Source organism: Manis pentadactyla, chromosome 7 (assembly GCF_030020395.1).
Source record: "Manis pentadactyla isolate mManPen7 chromosome 7, mManPen7.hap1, whole genome shotgun sequence".
Classification (NCBI taxonomy): Eukaryota; Metazoa; Chordata; class Mammalia; order Pholidota; family Manidae; genus Manis; species Manis pentadactyla.
The window spans coordinates 70,845,503-70,865,662 of NC_080025.1; the positions used below are offsets into that span (position 1 = coordinate 70,845,503).

A 20,160-nucleotide genomic window follows, 5' to 3' on the forward strand; every position below is an offset into this window, starting at 1 on the left:
ATGGGAGAACCCACTTGCCTTCAGTAACAATATTTCTACAATGAAAAAAATGATTTTGTTTAAGTTCAGTTCAAGTATTTGAGTACCTGTTAGGGACCAGGATTAGTTGATAGAAAATATAAGAGCTAAAATAACACAATCCATTCATTTAAACAATTTTTCCCACCAATGTCCCAGGAGCAGTAATTTACACCACCCTCTGTCTTCACTGGGGTTTATCCCTCATCCCGTGTCTCCTAACATGAGATGGCCTGATATTAAGAGAGCAAAGGCCCCGTGGGTAAAGAGCAGGCTTCTTGAAAAATAGTGGTAAGAATACTGCCATTCCAGAGGTGAGACATATGGGAAGGGATGGTAGGATACCACCTATGTCATTTGGTGCTTAGAACTCAAGTCTGGTAGGTACTTTTCCCTTTTGCTATTGATCGTTTTCTTTAACATTTTATAGCCAGAACATTTGTTGAACACAAGTGACAACGTCACAGTGCAGTGTCACACACCAAGAGTCATCATTCAGACTGTTGCCACAGAGGATATCACTTCTTCCATATCCCAAGCAGAACTGACAATAGATAGTGATATTCATTCTTCTGACTTTCCTGAGCCTCCAGATGCCCTAGAAGCAGACACTTTCCCAGATGAAATTCATCAGCCCAAGATGACTGTAGAGCCATCATTTAATGATGCTCATGTATCCAAATTCAGTGACCAAAATAGCACAGAACTGATGAATAGTGTTATGGTCAGAAGTGAAGAAATCTCTGACACCAACCTTAAACAAGAGGAGGAGTCACCTTCTCCTTTAGCCCGTGTATATGTCACTGAGGTAAGTTCATTCACAGAACAGCCTCTGGGTTGTGGGCCTTGAGTCTCAAACCTGCAGTTTACAAAGAATCTAGAAATAACTTACGGGGGATGACCTCTGGTATCATTTTTCTTCACATACACACAAAGTGCGAACCCCTGCCTGTGGCCTCATAAGTACCAGTGAACCAGCAGTGTTGCTCTCCTCCCAGTTGCTCACGAAAGCCTTTCCCTCTCTACCTCGAAAAGATGGAAGCATTTTCCTGAGGATGGTTAATAATTGACGCTTGTGATTCAGCTTAGGAACCTTAACTCCCAGTGTAACCACATGGTTTCTTCTTTATTCAGGGGACCTATAACTGAATTTGTTCTTTAAGGCTTTTGGTTAATACTTCGTAGAGTATGAGGTAATTACTTTTGTCCATTTTAAGACCTTTCATTTCTTTATATTCTAGTTTTTACATGGAATAATGTTTGAAAGTTAAGTCTTTTCAAACCTAAATATATTTGGGATCTTAAAACTCAGAAGGAATGAGTCAGAATCTCATTTTTTAAATTATTTAGGATTTAGAGTCACCTACCATAGAAGATCAAGTTGCTCAAAGGACAATTGATGATGAAACAATACTTATTGTTCCTTCACCACATGGCTTTATCCAGGCATCTGACGTTATAGATACCTTGCCTCTGACAACTCTAACAGGTACTGTAATACAACTACTCCATCACGTGCCTGGTCAGTCTTAAGGGAAGAATCAGGCAGCTATTTAATTCAGTTGTTTTACTCTTTGTTGATCCAACAGGAAAGATTTTAGTCATGTTAGAATTTATACTTTGGTAGAATACTTAGTCTAAATTCTTGACATGGATTAGAGAATATATACATTTATATATACATTTAAAATTGACTTGAAATTCAAACTCATTACAGATCCCATACTCCAACATCATCAAGAAGAATCAAATATTATTGGATCATCATTGGGCAGTCCTGTTTCAGAAGACTCAAAGGATGTTGAGGATTTGGTACATTGTCATTAGGTAATTTCTTAGAAACAGGTGGTTCAGGCAAAGAAGCCACACTGTTCATTATAACATCTCCAAAGAAATGGGAGCAACCCCCAATAGGCTTAATTTTACCATTCCTCTAGCTTTTAAATAGCTACAGTGCTTAAGCCACATACAGTGTTGCTGCTATGACTTTTTACCTCTTTTATATGTATATATATATATATATATATACATCATCCGAGGTCTGGTCTTACACAGTGTGTAGTTAAGGTGAGTGTGGGGATCTTGACTGCCAAGATTCCTGTGACTAGTGTTACTTGTCAGCAGGGAGTTTCATTCACTTTAAAATCACTGAAGTTTACTATTTTAAAAGCAGTGATAGTCATCTCTAAAGATCAGGCATGGCTGCCCCCTATCCAGTCTCACGTAGGCCTGCTTTTATTTACAGAGGTCATATCAACAGGGTCTAGACCTTACCAGTGACCTTTTCTTCAACAGAATTAAATATTGTTAGTTTGAGACTTGACCAGGATACAAGTACAGAGACGTAGGTGATGACTGTATAGCAGTTATTTCTTGGTTTACCCACTGGTGACAGTGGGAGCTGACTGAGGCTGGGTGAAGAGGAAAGCATTAAAAAGGTTAAAATTCACTACAGTTTTTTATTACTTTTAAAGGGATCGTGGATGAGAGTTGTAACAAAACTCACCAGAAGCTGAGTTTTCTACCCCCTCAGAACCCACTGTCAACAGTTTACAAAGTTTAGCACTTTGAAGTAAAATAAAACTAAATAGGAAAGGCAGTAAAGTTGCCTATCCTATAACATGACCATTTCTTACATGTTTTGCTATGTGAAATACCCAGAAAATAGTTGAGGAGGTTATCAGAATTTGCTGTTCACTTAGTGCATTAGCTGGTGGGGTGTGATACAACTTTTCCCTCTCAGGCAGTTAAAAGATTTGCTTCTGTAATGGAAGGAAACAAATCAAGAGTCATTCCTATATTAGAGAAGGTTAAGCCAAAACTAGCCTCTAGGGCTTTAATGAAAATAGCCCCTATAGAAAAGTCACAAAAAAACTTGTATAAATTATTTTATTTATTATTGTAATTAGATCTTTACAATCAAAGTTGTCTTTTCACCATCTGTGTTTTGTTAATGTGAAATTACATTGTACTTATAAGCAAAAGTTGGTTGCCTAGGGAACAATTATATATTCAGTTTAACAGAAATAAAAGAATATTTGTCTTAAAATGCAAGATTGTTTGGTACATAGCCTTTCACCATGCATACATTATAAAAATTTTTATTTTCGAAAGTGAAAATTACTTGTGCTGTTTGAGCTTTAAGGGTTGGAATGTTGAAGTATAACATCAGCTCCTTAAATGTTTACCCCACAAGAGGGAATTTAGATTTACAGTTAACATGAAAATCATGTACCAGATGTCTGCAGGAATTCTTCAGCAGTCCTTATCCAGCTTCTCTTCACAGTCCTAATACATATAGCTTTGAAAAGACCTGGTAAGGACTTCTCCTTGGCAGCCTCACTTTCCCACATCATGGAAGTACAGGTTCGCACATATACATAACATGATGATAGAAAATAAGATATAGTAAATGAGATTTCTAAATTTCGGTTCTAAGTCTCCTTGTCGATACCAGTAGATCTAAAAGAAGAAGAATTAAAAGTCTTAAGTAATTACCACTGGGCTGAGTATTAAAAATTTTAAATACAACTAATTCTTTCTCCACTATGAACGATTTGATGTGTATATACCTTTTTCCCTAAGAAGTGTTTAATTCTTAGTTATGATTCAAGTAGTACCAACTGATTTTCCACATCGAAGTTATATTTCTCAGTTAACTTTGTTCTATGTTCAAACCAATAGAGTCCACCAATCATTTGGCAAGCCATCCAATAAAAGATACAACTTTTAGATATTAGAAGGAAGGATTACTTTTAAATTTGCATGACTGATTCAGACTGCCAATACAAAGTAAGGCTCACTATGCATACATCTGGCTTACAGACTAGATGAGTCTTAGCTGCCTCTGGCTTCCGGCTGGGGGTGGGAGGAGAGCTCCTCTGGCAGCCCTGCTCCAAAGGCTCCCAAAGGGGGACGAGCCAGTGTTCCCTCAGGTCAGAGAGCAGAAGCAGTGAATTCAAAACTTCGAGATGTCCCCTGGTTTAATTTTAGTTCAGATAAGCACATTACTATTATGATTTTTACAGTTTTAGTTGTGATTCTGCCTCTCAAAGGAAATGAAACAGCCAACTAATGACTGACTGAATACTTGGTAAACACCCAACTGAGGATCCACCACCTTTATTTCATTACCTAACAGGCTTCTTTTATAGTAAAATTGAATGTTCCTATGACAAGAATACAACTGTAGCTTTAAACTAGACTAATTCTGTGATTAAAAGAAATCCAGCATGCTGTATGTCTTCCCGTAAGAGCAGTAATGGCATTTCCCAAAGCCTAATGGACCCTGGATGTAGGTCTTAAAGGAAGATGAACTAAGTAAATTACATCAAATCTTTGGCCACCCAAGTCTTCTACTTTTTTTTTTGGTTATCAAGGGAACAGAGTTTACCTTTAGGTTTAACTTTGAGATTTAGAAGAAAAGCAAACTCAGATTCAAAACACTAGCAATTAATAATGAGAATTCTGACATCCTTTGGGGGAAGAAAGGTATAATTAGAGATACCCTTTTCATAGAGACCCAGGGCTGACAATCTGTTCTAAACACTGCAACCTTCATCCCTCAAGGATACTCAAGTCCTAAAGAGTACTCACAAGTATGCAGGCAGTAATACTACTCAAAGAAATGCAGACAGCAAAAAATATATTCAGTGGTTTTGGAGGTAGTTGAGGGAAAACAAAAGCACTGATCAGCGTTACCTGTGTGAAGAGAAATTACGTCAGGCCTCAGGAGTGATTCTAAGACTCAGCTGTCTGAAATCTCTACAGATAATGAACCAAGTCATTTGACTTGTACTACTACTTTCACTTATTCAGCTGGGAGGTGAGGGTGAAAATCAGGTTAGCTAGTCCAGGCAACAACTGCAGTTTTAAGTGGTCATAAAATCAAAGCATTAACTATGACTGGAATACTTGACATCCTCAGGTACTGACCCCTTTTTAAGTGGGGTTTGTCTGGGTTTTTTGGAGAGTGAATTGAATCACTAAAGTTTTCAAAACTGGCAAAGAGCCTAGGTGAGATACAAAACAAAGGTACTTACTAGAATCAGTAAGGATGTTAAGCTGCCAACAACTAAATTGATGATTCGATCCTGCAAGAGAAAAGAGTTTTTGAGCCATATGATCTACCCATGGCACTTTCAGAAAAATAACAAATGCCAGGCATTGGGCTGATTTAGCAAGAAGAAACCAAGCTTCTCTCTGAGCCTTACACATACATACACAACTGCAAAGGCCAAGTGTACTAAGCCACTTTGGGAAGACGGGGACAACTTGCCAGATGTTTCTTGAAGGAACAGGACACTTACACTGGTGTTTCTGAAGACTCAGAAGGACTTATTGGGAGAAGGGAGGCTTACAAATAACCCATGTGCTGCTGGGAACTACATGGGTGGAAGCAAAGGGACAGGAACACTGGGATGACCAGACACCAAGCTAGAGGATGCCAAGTGCCATCATGAGGTGTTCTTGTTGAATGTAATATAAAGTGGATGCTAACGCTGGAAGGGATCACGGAATGCCAAGCCTGAAGACAGTCTCAGACCATCTAGTCCGTTCTTTTTACAACTTATTTAATAGTACAACTCTTCAATAAATAAATAAAAGTACAGTCACCTGAATGAGGAGCCTGGGTCCTATTCACTGAGCTTGTCATTCTTGTCCTGACCCCATCCAACTCCAGTCAGGTTTGAAAAACTTCTTAGCCAATCCTAATTTTACAGGTTAAAGTAAATTTAGGTCCTGAGAGTATGGTTGAATTCAGTGTTTGAAGTCATATAGCCAGTTAGAAGAAACTTTGAAATGGGATTCCTAAATCAAGGTCATTGGTTCGATAAAGCTTCAGTGACTTAAAAAGTTATTTTCAGAGCTTACAGAATAAGGTAATAATGGTTAAAGACCTGATTAAGAAACACTTAAGGCCAATAAGAATATCAATAGCTTTATTTCTGAGGAATCAAAGCTAACTGATGACTCAATAATCTTAAAGATTGGTAACATCTGCATACACAACTGCCAGATGTGGGATGTGACCAGCCAATAAAAAGCTCAGAGAAGGGAAGATCACACAAACCAGAGCAGAGCTGCAACTGGACACTCATTTCCAAGTTGCCAGCATTTAGAGGCAAGAATCCAAAGAGTCAGACAGGCAAAGGTGGGAGGGAAGAGTGAAAGCTGCATAATGTATTCTATTGGGTGTGCCTGATCTAACCAGGGACAAACCACTCTCCAGACGGAGGCCATGGCAATTGAAATGTCACATGGGACAAAGGAAACTGAACTCCAGGTACACCTTCACTGAACCAGGACTCAGAACAGAACAGGTCTCATCAGCTGAAGCTAGGGCAGCCTACACAGCACACCAAGGGAGTCTGAAATGACAACCATCTGTTAGGGAGGAGACCCAGGGGCAAATCACTGATGACTACTCCCATACAAGACAAATGTGTGTGCCTCACTGTCTTTGTCTTATGAAAAAGGCTCAACTAAGCTCCTCAGGTGGATTCTAAGAAGTCAGGAATGTCTGCTCCCATCTCTTTATGAGCTCCTGGGATTTGCAACAGAAGTTTACGGAGGTCAGCACCTCACAACTGCCAGTGGAAAGGTTCAGGTGAGAGGCAGCCAAGAAGAATCACTAATAGCCAAACCACATCAAGTTGCCAACCAGGATCAAAGCAGGCGGGAAATTGGTGATGGGACAGTAACTATGCCAAGAGCTGATACATTCTGTTAAAAAATCCTGGGATGAAATGGTATGACTATTTTACAAGTGACAAAAACAGTGCATTCAAACTTACCTGTTGATGGAATGAACAAACTCAGGTTATTTCTACTTCTCTAGCTAGTCTCTCTTAATTCAGATAATTTCTCACAGAAACTAGCACTGTCTCTCCTGTTTATTACTACCCTATATCCACCAAACTGTTCTCCCTTCCCAGAATTTAAAACCTGTACTGCTGCTTGTTTTCACTCTCCAAGGAAGCTTGACAGATCATAATCAGCCTTGATCCTGACCCACAGAGAGGACAGGCTAGGGAATTAGGATATCCTTTCCAAAGACAATACTCTGCAAAAGGTTGAAAGACAGTCTTAACTCATACATGCATAAACATACACACAGCCCTATATATACATATAAGCACATAAATTTGCCCAGTTTAAAGAGGAATTCTGCATACATTACTTCATTCATTGAAACATCATCTCAATTGTACCTCAATAAAACTGAAAAAAATTACTATATTCCAGATGCAAATATAACAATGAATAAAACTCTTTACCCTCCAGAAGTTTACACATTCGGAGCTCAAGAGGGCACTAGGGAGAAAGGAAGGAGGTACCCTGGGCAGCCAGAGAGAGACTGTCAGAGAAAGTCAGACCTGAAAGAGGACTATCAGATAAACAAGAGGCAAAGAGAAGGTGCTTTATGAAGAAGGGGCTTGCACAGGGACCCCAGGGAGAACAAAAGCACTGCTGTTGCAAAAAAAGCAATCAGGGAAGTGGGGATAGCTGACAGCTGAGAGGAAAAAGACTGGGATGAGCCTGAATCCAAAGGAGTTTCATGTCTCCTCTTCCATTGAAATGGGGAAGGAGAAAAAGATGGTTTGTACCTGAGACAGTAGAAGGTAACCCTGTGAACCAAGGAAGGAACACAGCACCTCCATTTACCCACACCTAACTAGTTTCAACGAGACTGACTTCCCCAAAGTCATACAGCCAGGTACGGGCGGAAGTCTCCTATCCAATGCTCTTTGCAAAATGCAAGCCTAGCAAGCAGTTAAAAGGTCTGAGAAGCATTAGATTAATATAAATGGACCCTAAAATTAGTTAAGAGACCAAGGTTCTCATCTCAGTTCTGCCACTCACTGACTACATGACTTTAAAAGGATCCCTGAACCCATTTGGGTCATCAAATTAGAAGACCTGGGCTAAATGATTATCTGGACCCTTCCTGTTTAAACAATTTATGGTTCTAGAATATCAGCCTCAGAATGCACTTGGGCCAGAGTAGAGTAGGCCTACTCCCTAGCAGTCAAAACACAGAGGAGCCCTGACCTTGTTTGGTCAGTCATTAGTAACATCTTGATGTAAGACAGAGGTCCCAAACTGATTTCAAATACTCAGGTGTTAAAGGATGGCTCTGAGAGGGAAGTGGCATGCCAAATAATCAAAAGCGGGCAACCTGGAAGCATCCTGGCTCTATAGACAGGAATGCTAACAAATAAAATGATGTTCAACCTGCCCTTTCTCCAGAAATTTATGTTTTGTGCTACTGGATTTAAGGACTTGTGCTACTACAGTAAATTAAAAGAGCAAGACAAGGTTAATAAAGGGTTTGGGGAATGGTAAGGAGTAAAAGGCTTTACATGAAAAACGGAGTAAAGAAAGCTTCCTGATTTAAGCTCACATGTGCACATTAGACTCCTGGCAGCCAAGAGGGAAAGTACAACAGGGTTTTTAAGTTCTTGCTAATAAAAGCAAGCACACTGGATTATTTCAAGAGGCAAACTTCTCCTGGGTCTAAGGACAGTTCATTGCATGAGCCTGTGCAAATACGAGACAGAGAATGCAACTAGCTACTTCATACACAGTCATTTCTTATACTGACCCACAGAAGAGCTGAAAGCACAATGGCCCCAAAGGAGTGAGACGCGGGGTATGAGGCAGGAGGGATGACAGGCCACCATCCCAGCCTGACTGCTCATCCTTCAGATTTTAACTTGTGGAAATTCCTCTGGACACCATCCTTAGGCACCCCCTCTGAGGACATGTGAGATGTTCCTGTTTCAGGGCTCCCAGGTCACATCACCCAGACTTTATGCTGACTTCATCAAATAAAACTACCACCTGTCTCCTCAGTAGGACCAGCAGTTAATTAGCTAGTGGTGGGCAAGAGAGCCTACCTGTTTTCCTTCCCTAGAGCCTAGCGCACTGTAGCTCTGTCAGTCTTGGTCACATGAGAATCATAGACAGAAGTGGCCGACAACCTTTTCTTCAGAGGGCCTCTCACCAGTAGAGGCTACGCTCATCGGTCACCTAGGGCCTGGCTTGTCAGAAATCTCCAGCCTCCTGTCAGCACAGCGTGTGGCCTCCCTGCTCCAGGATGGGTGTACAACAGCACAGCCACGTGCCCAAAAGTCATGTTTTGCCAGCCACAAGGCCAACACCCAACAGACTCCCAGGCTAGGCTTTACTGATTCCATGGAAAGAACAGCCGTAAACCATGGGCCTCTCCAGTGTGCAGCTTTCCCTACTCTTGAGTACAAGCCCAGTTACTTATGTTATGCTCGAGCAGAAACAAGCACTGGTTTCAGAGGCAGGACGGCAACTTCTTCTGAGGAACTCATCAGTGGTGCCTCGGCACTCCTGAGAAGCAAAGCAGAACAGAGAACGCGCCTTGCAGAAAAGGGAAACCTGGATGCATGCTGCTATGAGGACACTCCCTGCCACACTCTGGAGGGAAACAGTGGAGAAGGGGTCGGGGTAAGATTGAGAATTCCATTTTTGGTGTTACTTCTGACTTTCTCTGCAACTCCATAGTAGTCCTCCAACATTGTCGCAGGTAGCCCCACTGACCCTCATCCGTCCCCCCAGGAAGCACTCCAGGTCAGTCTGCACATCTACAGCTGCAAGTCCTGTCAGCTGCTCCACATGGGCCAGTGCTCCCTGGATTGCGCTGAGCTCCCCCAGGCCCGGGGGGGCTTCCTCGCTGCCTCTGTGTCTGAACGCTCTCCCCACTAGAGCCCACGCCACACACCTATTCCTCTCAGGTTCACTGGGCTGCGAGTCAGGGGATAGGGCATTCCCTGCTCCCCAGGCCACACTGAGATGGCCCCTCAGTATAGTCTCTGCTCTGGTCTGCATGTTTGTGTTCTCCCAAACACTGAGGCTGAAATCCTATGCCCTAAGTGACAGTATTAGGAGGCGAGGCCTTTGGGAGGCCCACAGGAAGAGGATCAGTGTTTCAGAGAAGGGGCCAAAGCAAGCCCCCTCAGCCTTTCCAACACGTGAGGATATAAATCCAAGTCTACAGCCTGAAAGAGGTTACCCAACCCTTACCCAACCATGCTGGTATGCTGATCATGGCTTCCAGCATCCACACCCGTGAGAAAGAAACATCTATCATTCAAGTAGGGACTCTGTGGCATCTTACTACACTGACGGACAGGGACTGCAATGGGGTATGGGGGAGACTCAATAATATGGGTGAATGTAGCAACCACATTGTTTTTCTTGTGAAACCTTCATAAGAATGTGTATCAATGCCTTAATTTTTTTAAAAGTCTATCGTTTATAATCGCCCAGGCTGTGGTATTTTGTTATGCCTGATCGGACAAAGACATCCTCTAGTTTTAGATTGTATGTCCCCAGCAGTCTCCCGCCAGCTGCTTCCTTCCTCTTCTCAGGCACTTCACTTACTGCAGCACCTGCTTTGCCAGGTCCTTCTTCCTCCAACCCTGTCCTCACTGTCCCCGAATCTGCTCTCCCCCCACATCCACTGACTAGGTCACTGCCCACCTGCTGCACCAAAGTTCCCCCTTGAGGGCCTCCCTGCCAATCTCTGACCACGGTGCCGGCAGTGTCAGCAATGCACCAAATACCCTGGTGGATGTGTTCATCTGCTCCTGATGCTTTGAAAACCCAGTCCCAAGACACCCCCAAACAGCCTCTAAGCTCCAGCACTAAGCCTGCCCCCTCAGCCCCCCCAACAAACTGCCAATTTCCTCTACACCATAAGGTCTGGGAGGCTAAGGACTATGTCTTCCTTGCTCACTGTCAGATTCTGGGCTACTGCACAGGCGGCCCGAAACCAGCTCTCCACGGCACTTTCCATGCTGCACTTTGGCACAGGCGTGCACCCACCTAGAGGCAGGAGACTGATCCAAACAAAGCCACGTCATGTAGTATGGGAGGTGCCACTGCCCAGAGAGAAGGAACCCTCCTCCGATTGTACACAGGTGCCACTGTACAGTGGGTGGTGGCACTGGACATTTCCCTCTGCCAACCACAGTGCCCAGAATATACCAAATAATCAAATATCAGTTGGAGGAATAAACTGAGTGCTACAAATTCATGTTTCCCCTGGGTCTTCACTGTATTTCCATGGCCTTTTACTTTGGGTGACTATTTGTGTGTCTCTCCAGAAAGTGATCTGAAGCTCCATCTCAACTCAGCTCCCCAATTCCACTCTTGAAACCAGTAAGTCAGCTGACCTCCTTTGAAAAATAGATGCCAAGAAGAAGAGAAAAACCCCTCTTACCCCTACTTCCATTCCTTCCCACCTGAAAAGGTCCAGAAGTTGACTTGCTTCTCTGCCAATCCCGCACCTAATTCCTGGCTTGATTATCTGTGTTGAATCTCTCCCTCATGGATTCCATCTCTGGCCCCAAAATCTCAATTCTTTCCAACATCAGAGGAATCTTCCATTCACCCTGCTTCCCACTTGAATGTTAATAAGCATTCATTTGCCACTGTACATGCTAAGTATTAGGAAGAAAATAAAACAGGGTAAATGAAGAGTGACCAGGGTGGTGATAGGAGGCTATTTATAGAAAGGAAGTTAAGGAATCCTTTCTGAGAATGTGACATTTGAGCAGGGGCCTTTATATAAAAAAGGAATGAAACATACAAGGATCTGGTATTGCAAACTAGCCAGTGCAGCAAGTGCAAAGGCCCAGCAGGAGTGGGCTTGCGAACTGGAAGAAAAAAGGCCAGGATGACTGAAGCTTAACAAGGAAGGGAGAGAGAAGAACAAGGATTTGTTTAACGCCCTTCTACCTTCCCTGAAGTACATATATATGCTCCATGAGAAACGATATACCATCTGGCACATAGCACATTTCCTGGGATGTGTTAGTTGAAGAATACAAACATACATACTCAACCCGCAGCCTCCAGAAGAAAATCATACTGCTTGAATGCATAGCATTCAAGGCTCTTCACCAGCCCCGCCCTTCCACTGACCCTTCCTCCCAAGTTCTAGAGTCCAGTCACAAGGGAACGCTCACATTTCTCTCACCATTTCCTGTACTTTCCTGCTTCCATCCTTTTGACAAGCTGGACCCCCTGCTTGGGATTCCCAGTCATCTGTCAAAAATCTTAACTTCTGCTTCTAGTCTAAGACTCAAAGCCCTCTGATCTGATGTCTCCCGTAGAATTATTCCTTTCCTCCATGGTCCCTGACACTCTGCTCATCCTTTCATTAAAAAGCACTATCCCATTTTTAAACTCAGTACTTACCCTTCCAAGCCCACAGTCTCCAGATTACTGAAGACAGCAATTATCTTCTCTTGTGTGGAACAGAGGAGAAAGACAATCTGTTCAGCACATCCAAAGGGCACCTCTTCCTGCCATTGTTAATCAGGACTGAGTGATTCAGACCCTTAAGCCACATCCTACAATTCTTCATCCAAAGTTTTGTACTTATCAAACTTAAGGTTTCCCACACCATAAATAAAAGGCAATTCTTGGAAATGATTTTCCCTTTTCTTCTTCCAAATCACAGTGGAAAACTTCTTGTCTGGAAAGCTCTGGAAATGGCCCAGAGGCCTAAGGGGCAGCCCTCTAGGAATAAACATTCTGAGAGGACATGAATTGCAGGAGGAGGTTTGCATCCTGTTGGATCAAGACCTGACGGGGTCTAACTAGTTCCTCCAGAGCTGCAGGGCTCTAAGGAGGAGCTTCCCCTCATGCTGCTGCCAGAGGCATAGAGATAGCTTCCACCGGGTGGAAAGCTAGGAGACATGTTGCCTCACTAGGTAACTCTAGGAAAACGGTAACTCTGATCACAGGTCCAACAGTTCTGCTACTTTCTAAAGAAACACCGGACTCTTAACGGTGCCTGGAGCAGAAGATGAGAATCGATTTTGGAGAATGCAGCCCCCACCCCCCACTTTACACTCTTCAAACTCCTCAGGATTGCCATTGCTACATGAAAATCTGAACACCAACTTTTCCCTCATTTCTATCTAGAGAAAATATATAGACATTTTTTAAAGTTCTCCTTATTTCACAGATTCACATTTCGAAGCATCTTTCAGTTGTGAATCTTCTACCAGTTTCTCCTCATAGGTGCATGCACTTGAAATACATTATTTTGACTGAAGCACCACTATGGAAATCAGATCACAGTAAAAACAGAAAACAAACCTAGTCCACATGTTTAAGGGCAAAATGATCCCTAGGGTTGGTACCCACAGCTAGTGCCTGATTTTTATGTGCTCTGGCCTTCAACAGAAGGCATAATGCATAGACCATGAAGTTAGGAGCCTGACATCTGATTTAGATTTATTCTCCTCCCTGCCTGTGGCCTTGGAAGTCACTCAATTTTTAAGCCTAAGTTTTCATATTTATACAATGATCAAATATGCAGGGTTGCAGTAAGAATTCAGAGACAATACATGTAAAAGCCCCTAGAACAGAGTAACATTTAGCAGAAAGTCGGTAAATGATTGCTAATATGGTATTAGCACTATTTCTACCACATCTAATGGGGTGTCTTCCCAATGAGAGATTAGGTCCTTAGAGAAGAGTGGGAACTGAGTGGGCACCATGCCCTGATCCCAATTTATAGGGCAGCTCCAATTTCAAATGCATTCCCTCATTCCCACAGGGACACTCAAGTTTGTTAGCCCACGTGTCCCTGTGTCAGCTCAGAAAATATCACTATAGTTAACATGGCCTATCAACTGACAGTAAGAAAAAAATAACTCATTTGAATAGAACCAGCCTATTACCAGAGACCAGCAAAAAAACATGTCTACAGAGAGCAAAACTCATCTGAGAAGCCAGACCTCAGTTTAAGTTTTTTATCCAATATTGTATTACATTTACTGCGGGCCTCTTTACTGAAGCTCAGCAAGGAGAGGAGAGCATGAGCACCTGCAACACCATTTCCCGCTTCAAAATCCTGCATTTCAGGTTTGTGAACACCAGCCCTCACCTTTTACTCTTGGTCCAGGATGCCCCAAGAAGAGAGTTTACTATTTGGTGATGCTAACTTCTCACTCAAACCTGGGGAAGACACTGCCTAGTGCTAGAAGGCTGGAGAAATACTGTGACTGGTCCTGATCCTCAAGGGCTTATACTCTGGTGGGGGAGGTAAGATCTATACAAATCCCTCACAGCCCAAGGAGTAAGTGCCGGTGGGCATCTCTGACCACCAGGCTCACAGGGGAGAATCACGGCGGCAGGCTGGGTTGTAAGGCAGGGGATTAGACTGCGCAGGACCCAGGCAGCTGGAGAAGAGTGGGCACCACTGAAAGAATGGGATCTGCCACAAGCCGGGTGGCAGCTGCAGGGAAGTGGTCCAAGAGGCGCCAGCCTGGAATGGGCTTCCACAGAGCTTGCGTGACCAGGGATGCCAGCCCTCCATCTGCACCAGCATCCTCTGAGGAGCCTTCCTAACTACGAATGCCTGTCCCAAACCCCAGGGACCCCCAGTCCCCTGGCCTGGGAGTGGGGGATGAAAACTTCCTACTTACTAGTAGGAAAAAGAAAAGACCATGGTATCCGTCATCCTGAACAGTTTCTCCAGCATAAGAAATGGCAACTTAAAGTGGTCTGGCAAGCTGCATGATGGGCAAGGGGACAATGGATGCAGTCTGCTGGGAGATGAGCTCTTTTCAGGGAGCCAGCAGCTGTGGTCAGAGGATCACCTAGAAGCTCTGTCAAGAAGACAGCCTCTGAGGCTCTAGGCAGAGGGAGGGGCTGCAGGCCTAGTAACAGTCTTAGCCACAGCTTTGTTCTTAATCAGGCAGGAACCCGCTCACCCCCAACCCTCAACTCAGGGAAGAAGAAGCACTCTAATCTTATGCTGTTATTTGCAGAAGCCAAATGCTCCAAATTTGAACTGCTTGGACTATGGGTCATTAGAAAACCTTGTGTTTCACTGCTTTTATTTGCTTTGTTTACAGGGAAAGGAAGGATGCAATAAAAATGCTTTAGTACATGAACCTTTAGATTTTAGAACAAAAGATCTAAGCTTCGGGGCCCATTAACTTACCCTCTACACAGTGGTTCCCCCCCATGTTATCTGAGCTCAGTGTATGCGCCCTTCCCCAAAGCCACTCCTACATCACATCCAAGTGATATAAAAGGGGCAAGAACTGTCACCACCCTTCTTAAAGGATGAATCGCTTATTTTGTCATCAGTGAAAAATCAATATAAAAGGCTGGTTTAGAAACCAGTTTACCCCCCTTTCAGTCAAGTGTAGCATGCCTCCTCTTCCCACGTGCATGAGCTGTGGGACACTGGTTTGCTTTCTCCCCCAGATGGAACCATCCCTCCCTCCCCTACGAGGTTCACTAATCTAGACAGACTGAAACTGATTTCAGGTGGTAAGTCAGCCAGCAAGCAAACCAAATCAAGCCTGACTCACAAGCCCTACAGGATAAGCTTACTGCCCTTCCATTACATAGACAGAAAGACAGCCGCAAATGTGTCTTGTCCTAAAGAAGAGTTAGGGGGGTGACCATGTCCAGGTTCTAGTTCACACAAAGGGAGGGAATTGGAGGGGAACAGGGAGCAGAGGAGGGAGCTTCCTAAGCTTGTCCCACGAAGGATCCTGTGGGGGAGGCAAGAACTGGGTATAGCACTGGGCCCTTGCCGAAAGGCTGTGCCACCAAAATCCTTCAGAAGTATCTCTTACACACTCTTTCCAACTAAGGGCCCAAAAGAAATGAGCACATTAAAGGTGCTGAAAAGTTACACAGTATAGAGGAATGTTTCCCAAACATGACTACAGAACCACCATAACTATTCACCTGCTTTAGCACTGCACCATCCAATATGGTAAACTAGCTCCACATGGCTACAGAGCACCTGTAGTGAGGTTAGCCCAAACTGAGATGGGCTCTAAGTGAAAAATGCACTAGAAAAGGAATGTAAAAAAATCTCTGCTTTTTGTATTGATTATATATTGAAATAATAGTATTTCGGATGTATGGAGTTCAATAAAATGAATTTTACCTGCCTTTAATATGGCTACTAGGACATGGGAAAGCATGTGTGTGGCTCATGTTATATTTCGATTGGATAGTGCTAAACTATAGCACAGGCTTAGAAACCTCAGCTATATCATATTGTCTTGGCATCTGTGCAGCATTTTTCACCTGAAAGAGATGTATACATGACATCCCAAAACTTGGAAATGGATAAAAACAGATGAGAAAGCACCTGGGCATCCTGACCAGAATTCATAAGCTAGCCCACCTAGCAATATTATGTCCACAGATACCAAGGAGTGAGGAATACTTTCTCACAAAGGATGAACATCTTTCCTTTTTTGTCTGTTATCCCTTAGATACTTCTGTAACGATAGAGAACTGTTTCACTGTCTTTTGCTCCATGGCTCGCTCTCTTAAATATCCTAAATATCATGCTAAAGATTAAGTTTGGAGTTTGGTAACTGAGATCAAAATGAGCACCCAGTACAGATGAAGACAGAAGTCCCTCAGGCACAGCCCATAAGGGTGCTCTCAGGACCACTGGGTTACATATTTACTGTCCTAGTGGATCACAGTATCTTTCACTCACTCCATGATTTGGGGCAAACCACTTCACCTATTTCCTGTGAAGGGGCAATAGGTATGACAACGCCTCCAGTGCTTTTAGAAGTAGGTAGCACAGACTGTAAATTTACTTATTTACTATCCTAGTCAATTCATGAAAGAAAGCTGGTGAAACATTACCAGGAAGCTAGTTGTGTGACTAAACAAGTAGCCCGCTTTCCTGTTCAGCTTCCTCAGTTGTACAGCAGGAGTAACAATCTTACAAAGGAACCTGCTGAGCAAACAAGGTAAAGCTGAGTGACTAGCTACTGCCTGGCTCTGAGAAACAGAACCCCCCGCCCACCCCCACACCCCCTGGGCTTCAGTCATTTTTGCCTTGACGTTAGGCACTTTACCTAAAGCTCTGGTCCTTTCTAGATTAAAAAACTGAAAGGCTATTGTAAGTGTGATAAAGCAAATAAGATTACTGAAAGCTCAGATGACCTGTAAGACTATGACAGGAAGTGAGTTTTCTGCTATCTGGATTTTTCTCCTCAGAAATGGAAGTTCATTAATAGTAAGGTTTGGTTGTAAAGTGACTGTTGTGTCCGGTTTCCTGGCATCTGAGAGAGCAAGCTGGGTCTCTCAGGGCCCCCAGGAACCTTTGCTCTGGTAGTGCCTGTGCTCTGTGGGGATGGCTCCTCTGCAACGTGTCCTAGCCACTGATGAGGCCCCGTTCCTGTGCCTTACCTACTTCAGGTCCTCAAAGAAACTCATCTGTTGTCATCAAACAGATGCCTCCTTTAGATCTGGCATCCCGATTTGTAAGAAACATGATACTTTCTCTCATCCTCAGACCAGAGGCCTCTCTCCTCAGTTCTGTACAATTTCTCTATATCCAACGATTCTATCAGCCTCACACAGGGAACCAAATGAGGTATTTTTGAGAGATGTGGAATTATCTTTTTTTTTTTTCTGAGTAGCTGAATCTCAGTTCTAGTGCCTGAAGTAGCCTAAGTAATGCCCAGACTATATACTCTTGAACTAAGTATGCAATCAACAGAAACATATTCGGAATAAAAAGTTCTTAGATCAGTTTCAAATGGATCATAGGCAACAGGCAACCTACAATCATTGACTATTTAGGCCCAAGCCAGTCAGAAAACATAAATATTTTTAATTACCTATATAAATCAACAAGTCCACTACCAAGTCATACACCTCAGTATTCAGGAGCTATTGGGAAGGTGTGTGTGGTGGGGAGGTGGATGGAGTTAAAGGAGGTCAGAATTCTGCATCACCCAGAACCCTAACCGGTGGACTAGGGCACATAGGAGACACTGAACTTAGCTCTTGGGACAGCTGGACAGCCAGATGCTCTGGGTCCAATCTCTCAAGCAGCTAGCTGTTTCCACTCTCCAGGCCCCAAACTCTTTACTTATCAAACCCCACTTTAGGGGCATTCACATCTGAAAGCCCAAGGCTACCAGATTCTGAGTGAAGAAGCTGAAAGCATTTTGTCAGGGGTCAAAGACCTCCAATGCCACTTTCTAGGTGGGGGAAACCAGACAAATCTTGCCCAACAAGATTAAAGATCAGACTCAAAGCTAATGCTGAGGACAGGAAGAGCTCTCTTCAGTTACTGGCCCAGGACATCACATGTTTAAGATTGTAGAAGACACTATACTTTTAAAAAGCCTAAAATAATGTACCATAGCTTGCCCGGCTCCAGAGACCCTTTGGTGGCTTCCTGGAACAGAACGCCAGCAAAGCAGCCCACAATTTCACACCCGTTTCTCTGCTTGGCTGCCTCAGCAGAAAACCCTTAACTGCTCTAAATAAACACCAATCAGTAGCACCTCCCTTCGGCTTTTTTCCGAAGCTGTAGGGGCACATCTGAAGCCTCTTGAAGGTTAGCACTTCAGCTGGACAGGCGGGTGTGCCAACACACCCTCCAGAAAGAGCTTCCTCACTCCCCTAAAGGGCCCTCAACAGCACAGAACTTTCAGAATTTTTTTCTACCCCTACCCTTAAAGGCTCTCGGGCAACCCTGACCCAAAAAGGAGCCGAATAGCAGGGCAAACGTCTTGAGAGGGAAGCGAGGTTAAAGAACCACCTTTTCTTCCTCCAAGTGCCTTAGATGCTGCAGAAGGGCCGGCCAGGACTCTGGGCCACAGGGCAGACGGACACACAGCCACACACCCCAGGTCCAGAGTCCCGTGCGCACTCACTTTGGCCGACGTCTCTCCGAAGAGAGGTCTGTTGTCCAGGCCCCGGGTGCCGTAGGTCCTGGTAGAAAAGTCCTCCATCTTGGGGCTTCTTCACTCTCCCCAGGCCACTCAAAACAGAGTCAGCATTACCTCCCGCGGTCTCGGCCCCGACTCCCAGCGCCGTCGACTCACAAAGCACTCATGGCCACAGGCCGGGGATCCAGGACCTCCGGCGGCGCGGGCGCGCTCAGGCCCGGGGGACGAGGCCGCGGCGGCCCGGCCGCGCTCCCCTCCGCATCCTGAGCAGCTGCCGCAGAAGTGAAAGGGAACAAACACCGCGTGGCCGACTTTCGGCGGGACGCCGCCGCCTGGGCGGCCCCTGCTTCCCCAAATCTCAGCGCTCCGCCGTCCGCCCCGCGCCACTGCGTCCCCGGGCGACAGTCGCTCCCAGACCTCGCCGCCCCGTTTCTTGCGCAGTAATTTCCCAGGCTCTCTAAATTTTCCGGTGAGCACAGAAACCCTCACGCTCGGGGGGGTGGGGGGTGCGGGGCAACTTTTCACATTAGAATGCATTACCAGCAGGTGTGCAAGCCGCCTCCACCTCTCCACCCGCCAACTTCCGTGCAGCGGGACAAGCGATGCCCGAGCACAGCCGCGCGCCCCGCGGAGCCCTCCCGCAGCGCGGGGTCCTCAGGCCGCGCCAAGCAACTTGGCTCCCCCCATTTGTTGCATCTACCGCGGCCCGGCGTGCGCTTCGCGGCTTTCCTCGCGCTCTCCGCGGAAGTCGCGCCCGCAGCAGCCGCCGGGGCAGAGTGAGCGGAAGAGGATCCCGCCTGGGCTGCACAGATTGGGCGCCCGCCCGGCTCCCCGCGCCCCGCACCCGCCTCGCGCCAGCAGGCCAAACCTCGGCGTCCTCAGCCGCCAGCACGCCGGGGAGTCCTGCCGCGAGTGGGGCTGCGGGTGTCGAAGGCTCGGAGACACGGGCGATTCGCGTCTGGAGGAAACCTTCCCGGCTGGCGGGCTGGCGGAGAGGAGGCGCCCGTTCCGGGCGCTACGCAGCGGATCCCCTCGCTGCTCTGTCGGCCCGGACCCAAGGCCACTGTCGCAAACCGACTCCGCCCGCCCGGGCTACGTCACGGCCGAGGCCACCAATCCCGCGTGCCCAGGCGCCGCATTGGTTGCGGAGCTTTATTTCTCTAGGCCAGTTTATGCCTGTAGGACAACCCATCCCCGGCTGCACGTTCCTCAGCCTCTTGAAATTAGCGTCTGCGCGATTCACATGGTCAAAAAACTTTTTTCTGAAGACAGCTTTGCCTTTGGAAGGAAGCATCTTAAAAACAATCGGCCCACCTTAAGCACCCAGTCTTTGCACAAGTAAGACTGAACGGTGGGGTCACTGATAAATTTGGTTAAGGTTGTTTCTGTGTTTGTCTTGTTTTCT

At 45.2% G+C, this 20,160-nt stretch overlaps 2 protein-coding genes across 4 annotated transcripts in view; one reads left to right on the forward strand and one right to left on the reverse strand.

The window, feature by feature from the left end:
• Nucleotides 1-3,067, forward strand: part of DMTF1 (cyclin D binding myb like transcription factor 1) — a 44,363-nt gene extending 41,296 nt beyond the window's left edge. Inside the window, exons 16-18 of one of the 2 annotated variants that reach the window (XM_036911850.2) lie at nucleotides 449-826; nucleotides 1,369-1,507; nucleotides 1,736-3,067. In XM_036911850.2, the coding sequence (XP_036767745.1) occupies nucleotides 449-826; nucleotides 1,369-1,507; nucleotides 1,736-1,845 (627 nt within the window). In that variant the 3' untranslated portion in view covers nucleotides 1,846-3,067. The remainder of the gene's footprint in view (nucleotides 1-448; nucleotides 827-1,368; nucleotides 1,508-1,735) is intronic. The other variant, XM_036911851.2, reaches the window with a different exon arrangement.
• Nucleotides 2,894-19,762, reverse strand: TMEM243 (transmembrane protein 243). Of its 2 annotated transcripts, none has more exons than XM_036911852.2 (5): nucleotides 19,624-19,762; nucleotides 18,741-19,026; nucleotides 5,061-5,111; nucleotides 4,615-4,719; nucleotides 2,894-3,480 (listed from the first exon to the last, which is right to left on the reverse strand). In XM_036911852.2, the coding sequence occupies exons 2-5, from the start codon at nucleotides 18,816-18,818 to the stop codon at nucleotides 3,358-3,360; spliced, it is 357 nt and encodes a 118-aa protein (XP_036767747.1). In that variant the 5' UTR covers nucleotides 18,819-19,026; nucleotides 19,624-19,762; the 3' UTR covers nucleotides 2,894-3,357. The 2 variants fall into 2 exon arrangements, with proteins under 2 accessions (XP_036767747.1, XP_036767748.1); XM_036911853.2 differs by lacking the exon at nucleotides 19,624-19,762 and adding an exon at nucleotides 19,296-19,617.
• Nucleotides 19,763-20,160: the final 398 nt, after the last annotated feature.